At 45.1% G+C, this 17,170-nt stretch overlaps 1 protein-coding gene and 1 pseudogene across 4 annotated transcripts; both read left to right on the plus strand.

Moving 5' to 3' along the window:
* The first annotated feature begins 530 nt into the window (after positions 1 to 530).
* LOC115148619 (DNA-directed RNA polymerase II subunit RPB1) lies at positions 531 to 15,486 on the plus strand. Of its 4 annotated transcripts, XM_029690667.1 has the most exons (11): positions 531 to 709; positions 791 to 1,640; positions 11,024 to 11,168; positions 11,313 to 11,507; positions 12,012 to 12,332; positions 12,472 to 12,537; positions 12,729 to 12,774; positions 12,852 to 13,046; positions 14,222 to 14,336; positions 14,666 to 14,817; positions 15,026 to 15,486. In XM_029690667.1, exons 2-11 carry the CDS (start codon positions 1,155 to 1,157, stop codon positions 15,150 to 15,152), a joined length of 1,848 nt encoding a protein of 615 aa, XP_029546527.1. In that variant the 5' UTR covers positions 531 to 709; positions 791 to 1,154; the 3' UTR covers positions 15,153 to 15,486. The 4 variants fall into 4 exon arrangements, with proteins under 4 accessions (XP_029546527.1, XP_029546530.1, XP_029546529.1 ...); XM_029690670.1 differs by having other exon boundaries at positions 531 to 1,640; positions 12,918 to 13,046; XM_029690669.1 differs by having other exon boundaries at positions 531 to 1,640; positions 12,475 to 12,537.
* Positions 15,487 to 16,729: 1,243 nt separating this feature from the next.
* The window catches only part of LOC115149634 (leucine-rich repeat-containing protein 75A-like), a 30,205-nt pseudogene continuing 29,764 nt past the window's right edge, over positions 16,730 to 17,170 (plus strand).

Raw genomic sequence — 17,170 nt, forward strand, 5'->3', positions numbered from 1 at the left:
TCCATTTTTAACGTGAAACATCAGTAAACATCAGTAATATTTTCACACAACCTATCAAGTGTCTAGAATAAACGATAATGACAAAGGCACTCTTCTCAGATTCATGCGCAGGCGCAAAAAATGAAGTGATGACGTGTCAACTTGTAAGCTTTCTAATTCGGTGTGTATTTATCACAGATGCTTCAAACAACTTTCTAAAGATCGTTGACATCTAGTGGAAGCAGTAGGAGTTGCGAACTGAATCCTTTCTCACTGTGGTATCTTTAAAACAATGACACTAAATAGTACAGTCACAAAATTCTCTTTTTTTTTAATCTATTTTTCACAGGTTTTTGCCTGCAATATGAGTTTTGTTATACTTACAGACACCATTCAAACTGTTTTAGAAAATTCAGAGTGTTTTCTATCCGAATGTGTTAATAATATGCATATCCTAGCTTCTGAGTTGGTGTAGGAGGCAGTTAAAAATGGCAACATATTTCTTTCAAAATTCTCAATACTGCCCCCGTGGCCCGTAGAGGTTAAAGCAGAGCTGCACAGCATACACAACACACTCACACACAGTAGAGAAAGTCTCATGACATTACATTAGAGGTGTGTGGATGCACTCCACACAAACACATAAACACACACTCATATAAACATACACATGTGTGGACTGGACTGCTCCACTATTGGATCTCTCACTCAGCAGTACCCTCCAAAAAAGGTTTGTTTGATATGTCTACCTCCTCAAATGATACCTTGGTTTTGCAGGGTATCATTTTGCATCTCCTCTCTTTTTGAACAGTGCCACGGAGCCTAGAAATAACAGCTCTTGTCCTCTGTGGAGTTTAATTGGGCTTAAATGGCTTGGCTGCTTAGGAATCTATCTTCAGGCACATTCCTTTAAAACCCTTCTAACTGTGCTGGGAAACGGTTATAGAACACCTAAAACTCCCCCTTTTAAGACCTCTATGTGGACTTAACAGCAGAGAACAAGGGAGACCTATCTATCCCTCCCTTCATCACCTCCTTTCAGCAGTCCAGGCAGGAGAAACCGTGGGAGAGAAGGAGAAGAGGAGGAAAGAACAGTAGAGTTGGCGCCACCGTCCATTAAACCTATCCACCACTTAATTTCCTGTAATCTGGGGGTTACTGTTGCTAGTGGGGACATGGACACTTCTACACCTGTGTTGGCTGCCGGGGACAAAGTGTGTGACAAGACGGTGTGCGAGGCACTGGGCCACCTCGAAGCCACACTGGCGGCGGCGGTGCGCGAGTTGCATGTGGACGTGAGCGCCTTCAAGCAGGGTCTGGACGAGGCGTGCCAGGCACAGGGACCCCTGGCCGAGGCTCTTCAGCGGCTAACGCAGGAGAACCTGCAGCTCCGGAGACAGCTGGAGGTGCTGGTCTGCCTGATGGAGGGTCTGACGGGAAGAGTGGTGGACAGAAGCGCCCTCGAGGAGAGGGCCAGTAGGGGATGGATCCCCATGACTTCGTCCCAGGGGACGGTGAACATAAGCCAGGGGAGCCCCTCCACCATGGTCCTCTCTGGACTGTCGGAGTTTGGTTCTTCTGGTCTTGGTTATGATGCCTCTAGTTCTACATCAGCCTTTCTCTCCAGCAGGGAGCCAATGGGGGATACCAGCATGCCTAATGTGAGTATTACCTTGTTACTGGAGAAGATATTGTCCCATTTTAGTATAATTTGGTAGAATGCAAGGGAATGTCATCTGGGAGAACTGAAAGCCTCTCACTCGTGTTTGTGTGCGCGTGTCTGTGTGTGTGTGAGAAAGAGAGATTGAGACAGTGCTAAGTTGTAAATCTGTTGTCTCTCAGTGGGGAAAGTGTTGCCCCTGGTCATTCACTCTAAAGCTCTAGGCTTAGTGCTGTACTAATGAAATATAGTTGTGAGCAGCAATATAATCGCTTTACAGTATACCGAAAGGACACAAGATCAGTTGGATAACAAAGCAAGCACTCTATCATGTAGGAACTATCTTCCTTTATGTGCAATCAGTGAAAGCATTACCATGTTGATTTAAATCTTAATTGGTACAATCCACATTAGCGTTCCAAAATACTTCAGTACACTTCACAGCTGTAATACACTGACTGTGCAAGTGGCAGGACTTCCGATTTCTCATTTTACAGAATAAAATATCCACTTTTCACTACGTTCAGACCACATAATAGGGCAACAATATGTGATTATACAGATATACTAATCACAATATTTCACATTGTTAATCTGCATAATTTGTATCTTATCCAACATTCATTTGCACGAGACAAAGTCCACTTGATTGATAGTTATTGCTCTAGTATCCTATGGTGCCACTGGTGCCGATGACATCTATAGTGCCACCAACGGGTCTGTTGCAGTGACTTCATATTCACACAGTGTAAGGGCTGTCGTCATGGAGAGAAGAAGACCAAGGTGCAGCGGAGTTAGTGTTCATGATTTAATTCAAAAAGAACACTGGAACACTACAAAACAAGAAAACACCAACAGCTCAACAGCACTGACAGCTGAAAACACAAATGAACAGAAACAATTACCCACAACCACAAGGAAAAACACACACTACTATATAGGACTCCCAATCAAAGGCAACTCAACACACCTGCCTTCAATTGGGAGTCCAACCACCAACTCACACGTAACACAAAAATCTCTGCCACGTCCTGACCAAAACTAATAAAATTGCTCCCTCTGCTGGTCAGGACGTGACAGTACCCCCCCCCCCCCCAAAGGTGCAGACCCCGGAATGCACCTTAAAAAAGAAAACACAAAAAATCCCCAATACCCCAACAAAACCAATAAACAATACCCTTTAAACAATAAGGGAGGGAAGGGAGGGTGGCTGCCGTCAACGACGGCACTGTGCTACACCCTCCCTCCCCAACCCACCTATCCTGGAGGTGGCTCAGGTGCGGGACGTGAACCTCGCTCCACCTTCGGCATCGCCCACTTCAGTGGCGCCGATAGCTGCGCCGGGCAGACGGGCCACTCGGGCTGACCCTGGCAGACGGACCACTCTGGTTGGTCCAGAGGACAGGCGGGCCGCTCGGGCTGGGCCGGAGGACAAGCGGGCCGCACGGGCTGGGCCGGAGGACAGGCGGGCCGCTCGGGCTGGGCCGGAGGACACGCGGGCCACTCTGGCGGCTCCTGACTGGCGGGCGGCTCTGGCGGCTCCTGACTGGCGGGCGGCTCTGGCGACTCCTGACTGGCGGGCGGCTCTGGCGACTCCTGACTGGCGGGCGGCTCTGGCGACTCCTGACTGGCGAGCGGCTCTGGCGACTCCTGACTGGCGGGCGGCTCTGGCGACTCCTGACTGGCGGGCGGCTCTGGCGACTCCTGACTGGCGGGCGGCTCTGGCGACTCCTGACTGGCGGGCGGCTCTGGCGACTCCTGACTGGCGGGCGGCTCTGGCGGCTCCTGACTGGCGGGCGGCTCTGGCGACTCTTGACTGGCGGGCGGCTCTGGCGACTCTTGACTGGCGGGCGGCTCTGGCGACTCTTGACTGGCGGGCGGCTCTGGCGACTCTTGACTGGCGGACGGCTCTGGCAACTCTTGACTGGCGGGCGGCTCTGGCGACTCTTGACTGGCGGGCAGCTCTGGCGACTCTTGACTGGCACCTTAGGGCTAGTGCGGGGAGCGGGAACAGGCCGAGTCAGACTGGGCTGACGCACCTCAGGGCTAGTGTGGGGAGCTGGCCTGGGGCTCCATCCTCGCCCCGCCAAACAGCCCCTGTGCCCCCCCCCAAAAAAAATTATTGGTTCTGCCTCTCGGGCTTCCTTCCCAGCCGTGTTCCCTCATACCGTCTCCGTTGGTCCTTCTCACCTGCTGCCTCCACTCTTCTGAGTGCCACTACCTGTTCCCATGGGAGGCGATCCCTTCCGACCAGGATCTCCTCCCAAGTGTAGGATCCCTTGCCGTCCAGGATGTCCTCCCATGTCCAGTCCATCACGCTGTTCTCCTGTGGCTCCTTCCTCCTCCGCTGCTTGGTCCTTTTGTGGTGGGTAATTCTGTAAGGGCTGTCGTCATGGAGAGAAGAAGACCAAGGTGCAGCGGAGTTAGTGTTCATGATTTAATTCAAAAAGAACACTGGAACACTACAAAACAAGAAAACACCGACAGCTCAACAGCACTGACAGCTGAAAACACAACTGAACAGAAACAATTACCCACAACCACAAGGAAAAACTCACACTACTATATAGGACTCCCAATCAAAGGCAACTCAACACACCTGCCTTCAATTGGGAGTCCAACCACCAACTCACACGTAACACAAAAATCTCTGCCACGTCCTGACCAAAACTAATACAATTGCTCCCTCTGCTGGTCAGGACGTGACACACAGCTTCAAAGGACATATACAAAAGGTTTACATACCACATGTCATTGCCCCATGTCCATCGGTTCAGTTCTAGTAGCCAGTTGTTGCCAATGGTGGAGTCAGCTACAGGGCTTGATGTGCATTTCTTTAGTCACTTGTCCTTCGAAACAAGTAGAACAGGTTTTTTTAGCACACTTTCCAAAAATCTAAAATTAGGTCGAACACCATGGGCCATTAAAGGTGACTGAAAATTGTGTTGTATGATGCAAGGAACCACCTTACCATTTGTTTAGCATGAGGAACGACACCTACAGTACATACACAGCTTCAACTCTCTTAATCAAACAGGGCGGCGGATTTGACGGTTTAAGTGAGAATGCTTATAACACGCCACCTATAGGCCAATCCGTGCCTTTAGTTTACAAAAAGAGTTAACCAATCTATGCTTGAGTTATTTGACCATGTCAAGGGAAAAATGATCTAAGAATAACAATAGGTTTTACAGCATTTCTGCAGATACAGTATGTACCCCTAATTACGTGTAACTACATTAGGCAGTAATGGGACAAAGGCAAGCTACCCATCCTCTACCTGAATGATATAATATAAACATGTCACTTTTTGCATTTGAGACACTCCAAAAAACAACTAATTCAAACAGTCTATGTATGGGTATCTATTTTTCTTTTATGGCTGTTTTTAAGTGTACTTTTCGTACCCTACACCTTAAACTAACTGGACATGCTTACGTACACTACTTCTAATCTCTCATTGAATCCAAAGATATATTTCTGTCTGTGTGTTTTTACCCTCATTCATTCTACTCCTCCTGTCCCCCCAAGAGGGCAAATGTATTTTTGGCAGGGCAGGCCTGATTGCTGGCCCTGGTCCTGGACTTTTGGATTGGAGCTGGTTTGGGTGTGTGTGGTTCAGTATACATTTTAGTAGCACCACAAATTCCCAGCTAACGTAACTTCCCATAACTGACGTCATGTTGCAACTCTGGATGTATAGAAACAGAAAGAGGGGGGGACCAGAGAGAAAGGCTGGAAGAAGAGACGGACATAGCAGCAACCCAACTCCACCTTTCCCAGCACCCTCATCGCTCTCCATATATTTCCCATAATGCTCGTATAGTGAGGTTGATGAGTGTTAACGTCAGCCTTGTCACTACAAGGTTTGCTGAAATGTCAGCATGTACACAGTGTTGTAAAAAGTACTCAAATGTCATATTTGAGTAAAAGTAAAGATACTTTAATATAAAATGACTCAAGTAAAAGTGAAAGTTACCCAGTAAAATGCTACTTGAGTATAAGTCTAAAAGTATTTGGTTTTAAATATACTAAGTAAATGGAATTGCTAAAATGTACTTAAGTATCAAAAGTAAAATTATAAACCATTTCAAATTCCTTATATTAAGTAAACCAGACGGTTCAATTTTATTTGATTTATTTGTTGACGGTGTTGGAGTCTGCCAGGGGCACACTCCAACAGTCAGACATAATTTACAAATGAAGCATTTGTGTTTAGTGAGTCTGCCAGATCAGAGGCAGTAGGGATGACCAGGGATGTTATCTTGATAAGTGTGTGAAATTGAGATTTTCCTGTCAAAATGTAACAAGTACTTTTGGGTATCAGGGAAAATGGATGGAGTAAAAAGTACATTATTTTCTTTAGTAATGTAAAAGTTGGCAAAAACATAAATAGTAAAGTACAGATACCCCAAAAAACTACTTAAGTAGTACTTTAAAGTATTTTTGCATTCGTAAAGTATTCAGACCGCTTCACTTTTTCCACATTTTGTTACGTTACAGCCATATTGTAAAATTGATTAAATACATTGTTTTCCTCATCAATCTACACACAATACCTCATAATGACAAAGCAAAAACAGGTTTTTAGAAATGTTTGCAAATGTCTTAAAAACAGATACCTTATTTACATAACCCTTTGCTATGAGATTCAAAATTGAGCTCATGTGCATCCTGTTTTCATTGATCATCCTTGAGATGTTTCTACGACTTGATTGGAGTCCACCTGTGGTAAATTCAATTGATTGGGCATGATTTGGAAAGGCTCACACCTGTCTATATAAGGTCCTACAGTTGACAGTGCATGTCAGAGAAAAACCAAGCCATGAGGTCAAAGGAATTGTCCATAGAGCTCCGAGACAGGATTATGTCGAGGCACAGATCTCGGGAAGGGTACCAAAACATTTCTGCAAAATTGGAGGTCCCCAAGAACCTCCATCATTCTTAAATGGCAGAAGTTTGGAACTACCAAGGCTCTTCCTAGAGCTGGCCGCTGGGCCAAACTGAGCAATTGGGGGAAAGGGGCCTTGGTTAGGTAGATGACCAAAAACCCAATGGTCAACGCTGGAAGAGCTCCAGAGTTCCTCTGTGGAAATGGGAGAACCTTCCAGAAGGACAATCATCTTTACAATACTCCACTAATCAGGTCTTTATAGTACAGTGGCCAGACGGAAGCAATTCCTCAGTAAAAGGCACATGACAGCCCGCTTGGAGTTTGCCAAAAGGTACCTAAAGTACTCTCAGACCATGAGAAACAAGATTCTCTGGTCTGATGAAACCAAGATTGAACTATTTTGCCTGAATGCTAAGCGTCACGTCTGGAGGAAACCAGGCACCATCCCTACGGTGAAGCATGGTGGTGGCAGCATCATGTTGTGGGGATGTTTTTCAGCGGCAGGGACTGGGAGACTAGTCAGGATCGAGGGAAAGATGAACGGAGCAAAGTACAGAGAGATCTTTGATGAAAACCTGATCCGGAGCTTTCAGGACCTCAGACTGGGGGGCGAAGGTTCACCTTCCAACCGGACAACGACCCTAAGCACACAGCCAAGACAACGCATGAGTAACTTTGGGACAAGTCTCTGAATGAGTAGCCCAGCCAGAGCCCGGACTTGAACCCGATCGAACATCTCTGGAGAGACCTGAAAATAGCTATGCAGCGACACTCCCCATCCACCCTGACAAAGCTTGAGAGGATCTGCAGAGAAGAATAGGAGAAACTCCCCAAATACAGGTATTCCAAGCTTGTAGTGTCATACCCAAGAAGACTCGTGGCTGTAATCGCTGCCAAAGGTGCTTCAACAAAGTACTGAGTAAAGGGTCTGAATATTTACATAAATGTCATATTTCAGTTTATATTTTTGTTGTTGTTCTAAAACCAGTTTTTGCTTTGTCATTATGGGGTATTTTGTGTAGATTAATGAGAAGAGAAAAAAATGTAATCAATTTCATTTTAGAATAAGGCTGTAATGTAACAAAATGTGTAAAAAGTCAAGCGGTCTGAATTTTTTCCAAATGAACTGTATCTGGTAGTATGAAGATAAGAGGTTATTTTAGGTTGTGGCTGGTCAGGTCTGGATTGTTTGTATTTCATATCAACTGCTCTTGGGGTATGAGAAGGGTTGGTTATTAGAACGATTATAGGATTAATGGTTGGTAGGGTTATGATAGGAAGATGATAGGTGGTAGGTAATAATCTGACATCATGTATTGTTATAACTTATTTGACTCCCACCCCTATCGTTATCACTCACTGAGCAGACACACTTGAATTTGTTATTTGGATCTACAATCAAATAAAGAATTAGGCTTACAAGGGGTACACACACTAACACACAGCAAGTACCATGTGGAGGCCCTAAAGGAGCTCTTTTGGGTCTCCATATCTCTTCACTTCAGCACAAGGGAATGCTTCATCCAACCAATCCCAGTCCTGAATTCAGCGTCCTGACAAGACGGAAAGTAGAATTCCGACTACCCGTCAATATCCCCCTGATCCAGATTGCCAGCTGTTCCCCTCTGAAAACACACACCCTGCCAACATTCCACAGCACTGTTGTCACCTGGCTGATCCCCCATCATCCCTGACTACTCAATGATCCAGTCTGATAGAAATGCGCTCCTACGTGTGTGTGTGCATCTTGAAACCCTAACCCTGTATTTCCTTGTGAATCTAAATAACATGTTAGAATGTGGGTGTGTGACTGTGTTTGGCTATGTTTGTGTGGTGGCGTGTTTCTGAGAGAGGGAGAGAGAGACTATGAGTAAAAGAGATTTGGAGAGAGGGTATGGGATAAAGAGGTTAAGAAGCAGACGGGGAGACAGATCGAAAGCGATAGTTATACAGTAGGTATGTGAGTTGCACACACAGATCATTGCTACTGCTAATCCCTAGCCTCTGCTGTCCCTCTGCTATGAGTTGATGACTTGACTGGGCTCTCATCGTGGCTCTATCGCCGGCAGACGCAGCCAGTCAGGAAAGCCATGGGAGGATAGCAGGAGAGACTGCCAGTCCAGCAGGCTCTGAAGTACGAAGTTCTGGCACTGAATGATAGCATTGGAACTGTTCGGCTTTTCCACTACTAACTCCTGATCTCAAAAGGCCCCGTTTGGGCCTATGCTAGGATCTAAGAGGAGTGGGGGACTGATTACAAATCCAAAATAGCTTCAGGACTTAAGCGTGGTCTCTCCACACCTGTCAGTTAGACCCACGCTTTGAGCCCCAGTGCCACTAAAGACCAGAGTCACAATGGGGACTTATGGAGACCCAAAGACCAATAAGAATAATACCGTTTCCAAACCAAATGTCCAATTTTGATATTGTCAAGGGTAGTCAAAATGGCTCTGTTTTTTGTCTTTGGGACACCTAAAAGACCTAAAGCTGTTCTTTAGTTTGTTTCCACAAGTTGGACCCAGTTTTCAATTTGCTAATCTGGCCATTTAAGGCTATGCTAGATTATAAGGCTATGCTCCTGGTGATATTTTGAGCTTGTAGCAGATTCCAGTTGGTTTGGCCTTTGATAAGTTGCTGGTTCCCTCTGGGATGGGGTGTTCGGGCTAAGCTCAGAGACCGGCCAGAGGCCGTCTGCCACGAGGGTAGTGCTGCATTTGAACAGACACACACACACAGTCTTACTATGGTGGATCTATGGCTAACACCAATGGTCCCTGCATATGGGTTTGTTACTGCAGCCGTAATAACGACCATTTCATAAAGACATTATGGTTGTTGTTGCTCTGCTGTTATTAAATTCAAACAAGTTTGAAAGAGAGCATTTTGTCACATATCCATCCAGTGGTTGTGATCGAGATCATCCACTTTCCTCACGGAGGAGGGTAGAGACAGATAGAGGATGGGTAGAGTGCAGGAGATCTCAAACTTCAGATACAGCTAGACAGAGCGAGCCAGAGAGTCACTAAGGCAAGCACAGACATGTACTTAGATACAGACACTGAGGCAGTCAGCTGAGCTGTTCTAAGAGTGAACAAGTGATAAGACAGACTCCTGTACTGATCCTAAACACATATCAAGGAAAACTCAGATAAAGATTGGAATGGTTTTAGATGGAGGATTACTGGGACCATCAGATTCTTCTTTCTGGATGGATGTAACTCAGGGGCGGACTGGGAGCATAAACCGGCCCCGGCAATTCTGGCCCATTTTAGGTGGGATGGCCCATTTTGGGCAGGTGTCTGTGAAATGGTACAGGGCCGTGAGCCGTGCCCACATCATTTATAACAGCTCTCTGTCGTACTCTTGGATTTAATTGCTGGATTTGACACTATTGACCATGATGTTCTTCTGGACAGACTGGAGTGGTGGGTTGACCTCTCCGGTCCAGTTCTAAATTGGTTTTGGACCTATTTAACCTTTCAAGAGTTTTTTTTGTCAACCTTGGTGAACACAACTCAGAGAAAATACATATCACATGTGGTGTTCCACAATGTTCGATTTTAATTCACAGGCAATAAAAACAAAACACCAGGTAAAAAACCTAGCTGTTATTTTAGATTCTGAACACAATTTCGAATCCCACATTATGAATGTAACCAAAATAGCTTTTCACCACCTGAGGAACATTGCCAAGATGTCTCCGTTTCTCTCTCCGGCTGATAAAGAGAGACTCATCCATGCTTTTATTACAAGCTGTCTTGACTACGGTAATGCTCTCCTGTCTGGTCTACCCGAGAAATCCATTGGTCAAATGCAATACATACAGAATGCTGCCGCACGGGTACTGACCAAGACCAGACAGAGATCACACATTACATCGGTTTTAAGGTCTCTGCACTGGCTGCCTGTGAGTTTTGGAATTCATTTTTAGATTCTTCTATTGGTTTTTAAATCAATCCACGATTGTGCACCCCAATACATGTCAGACATGCTTTTAAGTTATGTACCAAGTTAGTCCTTCAGGTCCTCTGGCACTGACTGGCCTTTTAACTATCTCAAAGGCTAGGACCAAGAGGCATGGAGAGGCAGCCTTTAGTTACTACGCCCCCAGCCTCTTGAATAGCCTGCCAGAGAACCTGTGGGGGGCAGAAACTGAGGACATTTTTAAAATAAATCTTAAAAAACACCTTTTTAGCTTAGCTTTTTCTTAGGGTGCATTTTAGTCAATCAGTTTTTATTCTTTAGTTGTTTATCCTCTTATGTTTGTTGTTTAGTAAATATATATCTTTTTTTTCATCGTTTTTTCCCCCCTGTGAAGCACATTGCGTTGCATACCATGTCTGAAATGTGCTGTATAAATAAAGCTTGATTTGATTATTGTTTCTGATTCAACGTACATTTATTGTACAGGTTTGTTTTATGGTATGCTATTTTAGATTGCCTCTAGTGTAGTAATGGGCACCGTTGTGTATTCTGTTTCTCTTATATAGGGACATAAGGTTGTTGACAAAATGGAAGAGAAAAATGTTGCTGCTGTGTGGGAGAATGGACATGACAAAGAACTGAAGTCTGCTGGTCATTCATTAGCAGATGTCACCTCACCCAAAGCAAGATCGGATTATTTGTATGAATCTGGTGAGTAAAATACATGTAACATACTTGTTTCCTTACCTTGTAAGCAGGCTGTGGACAATTTTGTAAGTCATCTTTTTACACAATTTTCTTCCTTCTTTGGCTCTCACCTTTCCTCTTACTGTATGTACACTCCTAACAAATCAGAGGGCTCGTCATTCGGCAATCCTCATCTTCCCTGCACTGCCATGACCAAAACAAACTCCCCCACTAGCCCCAAACCGCCAGCACAATCTTCTGCTTTGGCCCAAAAGTGTCCTGCTTCAACACCAAAGTCTCCTACCTATCCAATGGCAGACGTCACCACTCCCAAAACAGCACTTGATGCTCTGTTTAGTCCCAGTGAGTAGAACAAAATTACATATTTGTTTCCTTAACTTGTATGCAGCTCTTCTGGGTAATTTTGTAATCATTTTTGAATGAACTATCTCTTTAAGCTGTGCTCTGAAGAATCGAAAGTTAAATTAAGGAACATATCCATGCCTGACTTTGTTGACTTTGTTGTTTCAGCACCAGCATTAAAGAGAGAGACCCTGTGCAAATACGTACATTTACCCCTCCAGGTCTATTACAAGGATCAGATACCTAATCATTTTGCTTGCAGTAGGCCTAGATTGTGTAACATTTTATGTATTGTATGTGTCTGTCGTCCACACTCGCTGACACCTTTCCAGGTTAAAATAGTACAGATAAAGCATTTGAAAGAAAAGGAATACTGTTTGAACCCAGGTCTGGTTGACACTGTCCATCTGACCTGATGTCACCCTCTAGTCCAAACCAAATGTTGCATTCTAGCTAAACCCTACCAGCTAACCTTTTCTCCTCTTCTGTCTATTCTCACCAAAGCAGAGAGTTTGCCTGGACAACATCAGGAAGTGAGGTCACCAGTCAGCTGTCATGCAGCTCAGCAAGAGCACCCCACCCCTGTATCTCTGGCCCCGCCCTATGCCCCTGTCAGTGTCATGAGCAAAACTAGCCCCGAGGTACCAACTGCACCAGGCCCAACTCAGTCTCCTGCCGCCCCAACCAGGTCTTCCGCAGCCCCAAGTCAGTCTCCTGCAGCCCCTCCATCTCCTGCCCCTGCACCCAAAACACCTAGTCAATCAGTATTTGAGGAGACCAAACCCAAAGCATCAGGAGAATTTCCTTTCAAACGTAGTGAACGTGGTGAGTACCACAGGGACACAAGACTCCTCTCTCACTACTACAGTATCTTTCATCGTTCCCATTTCTGACTTTGTTCTTTCCCATTTCTTTGTCTGACCTCCAGTTCTATGTCAGTTTCTTTCCCTTCCTTCTTTTACAGTAGTACATGCAGTTGAGGCAGCGAGCCCGAGTCTTACCCGTAGCATGAGCTTCACAGCAACCACAGGTAAAAGTAGGAACTGGTCTGTAGGCATAGCATAGTAGTCTTCTGGTCCTCATTGTGTGTTGTACCATCTGTCTTTGCCTCTCCTAGTCTTTTCTTCATTATCAGGTTAGCATTGTCCTCTCTCTCTCTCTCTCTCTCTCTCTCTCTCTCTCTCCCCCACCCCCCTCCGTCTGTCTGTTTCTCGCTCTCAGAAAAACTCCTACCCCCCAGAAAAGTGCCTCCCCCTGGCACAGACAGGTCAGTCTTTAACATACGTGAAACATACCATAAAATACTATAAAAGTGAATTATGTAAATTGTTACATCATCTATAGGAGCCTGGACATGTTTGGCGGTCTGGAAAGTTTTGGCAGTCCGAATAAGTTTGGCATTCTGGACAGGCTTGGTGGTCTGGACAAGTTTGGGGGTGGTGGGGAGCGGAAGCTGCAGAGGTCACAAACACTGCCTCGCAACATCGGGATGCAGGGCAAACGGTCTCTGTTTGAGAGTTTGGCCTACGAGAGTGACAGGTACGGTAGGCACAGTCAGTCACCCTGACTTCACCCATTGTCTCTCTTGCCCACCTTAGCTAACTATTACTTCCTATTGGATAATTGTTAAAGCCAAGTTATATGTTCCCCAACCCTTTACTACATGTATATTATCAATGTCATTAACCATGTTTGCATCCACAGTTTTTATGTGAGTAAAGTCAAACCATGTAAAAAAACAAAAATCACGATAGCTGTGATGGAAACAGGAAGTTTTGGTACAATTTTATAAAAGCCAACAGATCATTTGTTTGCTCGACATGGTGGGATCATTTTGTGTCAGCAAAATTAATGTGAGAAATGGAGGTGGGAACTCCTTTATGAGCAAATTATTTACACAATAACCATCATATCAAAGCAAACTTGTATCACGCGATGATATGGTGTGTGGTCCTCCCACTATGACTTGGGAAATTATGCAGTTTATTAGGCTACAGATTACTTTCACCACTTCACAGGGTGGTGAAAGTGCATGTTGATGAGCTTGATGCTCCTTTCCAATAAATATCCAGGGTCTTATTCTGGTGACATGATGAGCGATGCTTGACTGCCGTTTGACAATGAAAACATATTCTTGCTCTTATCCATAATAGTCTCATCATGTAGACTAGCCTAACCGCACAGCCTACCCACACTGTATCTGCGAGCTGTTGGCTGGAGCGCACGCGCCAAGACCAGAGTAGGCAAATTTGCTATTAAACGCAACATTTTTTTTAACATAACTATCTGTAGAGTAAAATATGTGATGGAAACACATTGAAATTTAGATTTTTATTTGGTAAATGAAAAAGTACATTTTTATTTGGTGAATGAAAAAGTACATTTTGTGTGCACTACGTCATCCACAACAAATCTGTTTGGTGGAAACACCACAGATGCAGATTTTAGAATATTCACAGGAAAATTCTTTATGCGGATTTTAGAATATTCGCATGAAAATCTGTCACCAGTTGGATGGAAACCTAGTTATTGTGTGATATGTCAGACTATTGGGCCCTGTTTATATGCCCCTTAGCAAACAACGCAAACAAAGCGAATTACAGCACAATGAGTGCATACATGAACCCATGACCTTGATGTTGCTGGTACTGTGTTCTCACCAACTGAGCTACACAGCCACAAACAACTGAACACCTCTATGTTCCACTCTGCAGTTCCAAGGCTGCAGGCTCCAAGCCCAAACTGCAGCACTCTCAGAGTTTCAACAGCGCTAGCAGCATCAAGGCAATGCTCCTGGAGTGGTGCCGCTCCAAAACCATTGGCTACCAGGTGAGTCCGGCCTTAGTCCCTCGTGATGGACTGTTCACAATGTGATATAAATGTTAGTTAGCAAACGTGAGATTTGCTTCTGGTTTCCAGCGATTAGCCCATCCCAGTCCTTGCCAGGACTTTAGACACCATAGGAGGCTCCATATTCTGATACCATTCACTTTTGTTCGTAACTGGACCACGTGTGTTAATCATGCATTTATGTTAATAGAGGATTTACAGTCAAATTTGGCCCTTAGTTAGTCAATGTATGGGAATACGCAAGTTTTTAACTGTTTTTCCATGGAAGTAACACTGCATTTGGCTCCTACCATTCTCTCCTCCACCAGAACATAGACATCCACAACTTCTCGTCCAGCTGGTGTGATGGGATGGCATTCGCTGCCCTGGTCCACTCCTTTTTCCCCCTGGTGTTTGACTACAACACACTGAACCCTGCCAATCGCAAACACAACTTTGAAGTGGCCTTCACCACAGCAGAGTAAGTGTGTGTGTGTGTGTGTGTGTGTGTGTGTGTGTGTGTGTGTGTGTGTGTGTGTGTGTGTGTGTGTGTGTGTGTGTGTGCGCGCGAGCACGTGTGATCCTGGGACTACTCTGTGGATTACAGTATCATAATATAGATCTACTGGAAAACTTATTTTTCAATCTTGTGGTTCATATATTTTTTTCTCTCCTTCCCTCTCTCTCAGGGAGCAAGCCGACTGTGTGCGTCTCATAGAGGTGGAGGATATGATGGTGATGGGTAGCAGACCAGACCCTATGTGTATTTTCACCTACGTCCAGTCCCTCTACAACCACCTCAAGAAGTTTGAGTGACACTCCCATGCAGAGAGGAGCACCCCTATCATCACCAGTTACATTGTCTCATGTCGTCAGCAAACCAAAGCACTACTCCCTACTTTGTTCAAATCTTGATAACTGTATATGACGATTGTGCCTGTAGATTTCTATTTGAATTCTTCTGGTCCTGTAATAATGTGCTGTGCATATGGTTTGGGGGATTTATTTTGCCTCATTTAGAAAATAGAGGTAGTGAATTGGGGAAAATATTGGTAGTTTTACAAAGATATTTGTTGACTCAGAGCCAAATGCTGGTTATTTTCTATTGGTATAATACGGATGCATATCATAAAAGAAATAGAACAAGATCTATAAAATAGTGTTTATTAAGCATGAAGCTAGCAAAACACCTGAAAGACATACTTTAGTAGACAATGCAAATGAAAGGTGTACATTTAAAGAAAGGTTATACCAGGCTCTGTCGCAGCCGGCCTCAACCGGGAGACCTATGGGGCGGTGCACAATTGAACCAGCGTCGGCCCCCAGGGATGTTCTTGTCCCATCGCGCAATAGCGACTCCTGTGGCGTGCCTGGCGCAACGCACGCTGACACGATCACCAGGTGCATGGTGTTTCCTCCGAAACATTGGTGCAGCTGGCTTCCGGGTTAAGCCGGCGTTGTGTCAAGAAGCAGTGCGGCTTGACTGGGTTGTGTTTCGGAGGACGCACGGCTCTCGACCTTCGCCTCTCCCGAGGCCGTACGGGAGTTGCAGCGATGGGACAGGACTGTAACTACCAATTGGATAGCACGAAATTGGGGAGAAAAAGGGGTAAAAAATAAATAATTATCATACAAAAAAATATAAAACAATTTCAAAGATGTTATTGAAATTACAGTTCATATAAGGAAATCAGACAATTGAAATAAATTCATTAGGCCCTAATCTATGGATTTCACATGACTGGAAATACAGATATGCATCTGTTGGTCACAGATACCTTAAAAAAAGGGAGGGCGTGCATCAGAAAACCAGTCAGTATCTGGTGTGACCACCATTTGTCTCATACAGCATAACATATCTCCTTCGCATAGAGTTGATCAGGCTGTTGATTGTGGCCTGTGGAATGTTGTCCCACTCTTCAATGGCTGTGCGAAGTTGCATGATATTGACGGGAACTGGAACATGCTGTCACACACGTCGATCCAGAGCATCCCAAACATGCTCAGTGGGTAACATGTCTGGTGAGTATGCAGGCCATGAAAGAACTGGGACATTTTCAGCTTCAAGGAATTGTGTACAGATGCTTGCGACATGGGGCAGTGCATTATCGTGCTGAAACATGAGATGATGGCAGCGGATGAATGGCTTTAGGATCTCGTGATGTTATCTCTGTGCATTCAGATTGCCATCAATAAAATGCAATTGTGTTCGTTGTCCGTAGCTTATTCCTGCCCATATGATAACCCCTCCACCACGGCACTCTGTTCACAACATTGATATCAGCAAACCGCTTGCCCACGCAATGCTTTACACGCTGTCTGCCATCTGCCATCTGCCCCGCACAGTTGAAACTGTGATTCATCCGTGAAGAGCACATTTCTCCCATGTGACAATGGCCATCGAAGGTGAGCATTTTCCCACTGAAGACTGTTACGACGACGAACTGCAGTCAGGTCGAGACCCTGATGAGGAAGACGAGCACCCAGATGAGCTTCCCTGAGATGGTTTCCAAAAGTTTGTGCAGAAATGCTAAATTGTGTAAACCCACAGTTTCATCAGCTGTCTGGGTGGCTGGTCTCAGACGATCTCGCAGGTGAAGAAGCCGTAGGTGGAGATCCTGGGCTGGCGTGTTTACACATGGTCTGAGGTTGTAAGGCCAGTTGAATGTACTGCCAAATTCTGTAAAATGGCATTGGACACGGCTTATGGTAGAGAAATGAACATTCAATTCTCTGGCAACAGCTCTGGTGGACATTTCTACAGTCAGCATGCCAGTTACATGCTCCCCCAACTTGAGACATCTGTGGCATTGTGTTGTCTGGCAAAACTGCAC

This window comes from Salmo trutta, chromosome 15, assembly GCF_901001165.1.
Source record: "Salmo trutta chromosome 15, fSalTru1.1, whole genome shotgun sequence".
In the NCBI taxonomy this organism is placed as follows: Eukaryota; Metazoa; Chordata; class Actinopteri; order Salmoniformes; family Salmonidae; genus Salmo; species Salmo trutta.

Excerpts from the sequence above, each read along its gene's own strand:
- LOC115148619 (XM_029690667.1), top strand. The coding sequence starts at position 1,155 with ATGGACACTTCTACACCTGTGTTGGCTGCCGGGGACAAAGTGTGTGAC. Across the intron at positions 12,775-12,851 it reads CCTCCCCCTGGCACAGACAG|GAGCCTGGACATGTTTGGCG; the intron begins GTCAGTCTTTAA and ends CATCATCTATAG. Across the intron at positions 14,818-15,025 it reads GTGGCCTTCACCACAGCAGA|GGAGCAAGCCGACTGTGTGC; the intron begins GTAAGTGTGTGT and ends CCTCTCTCTCAG.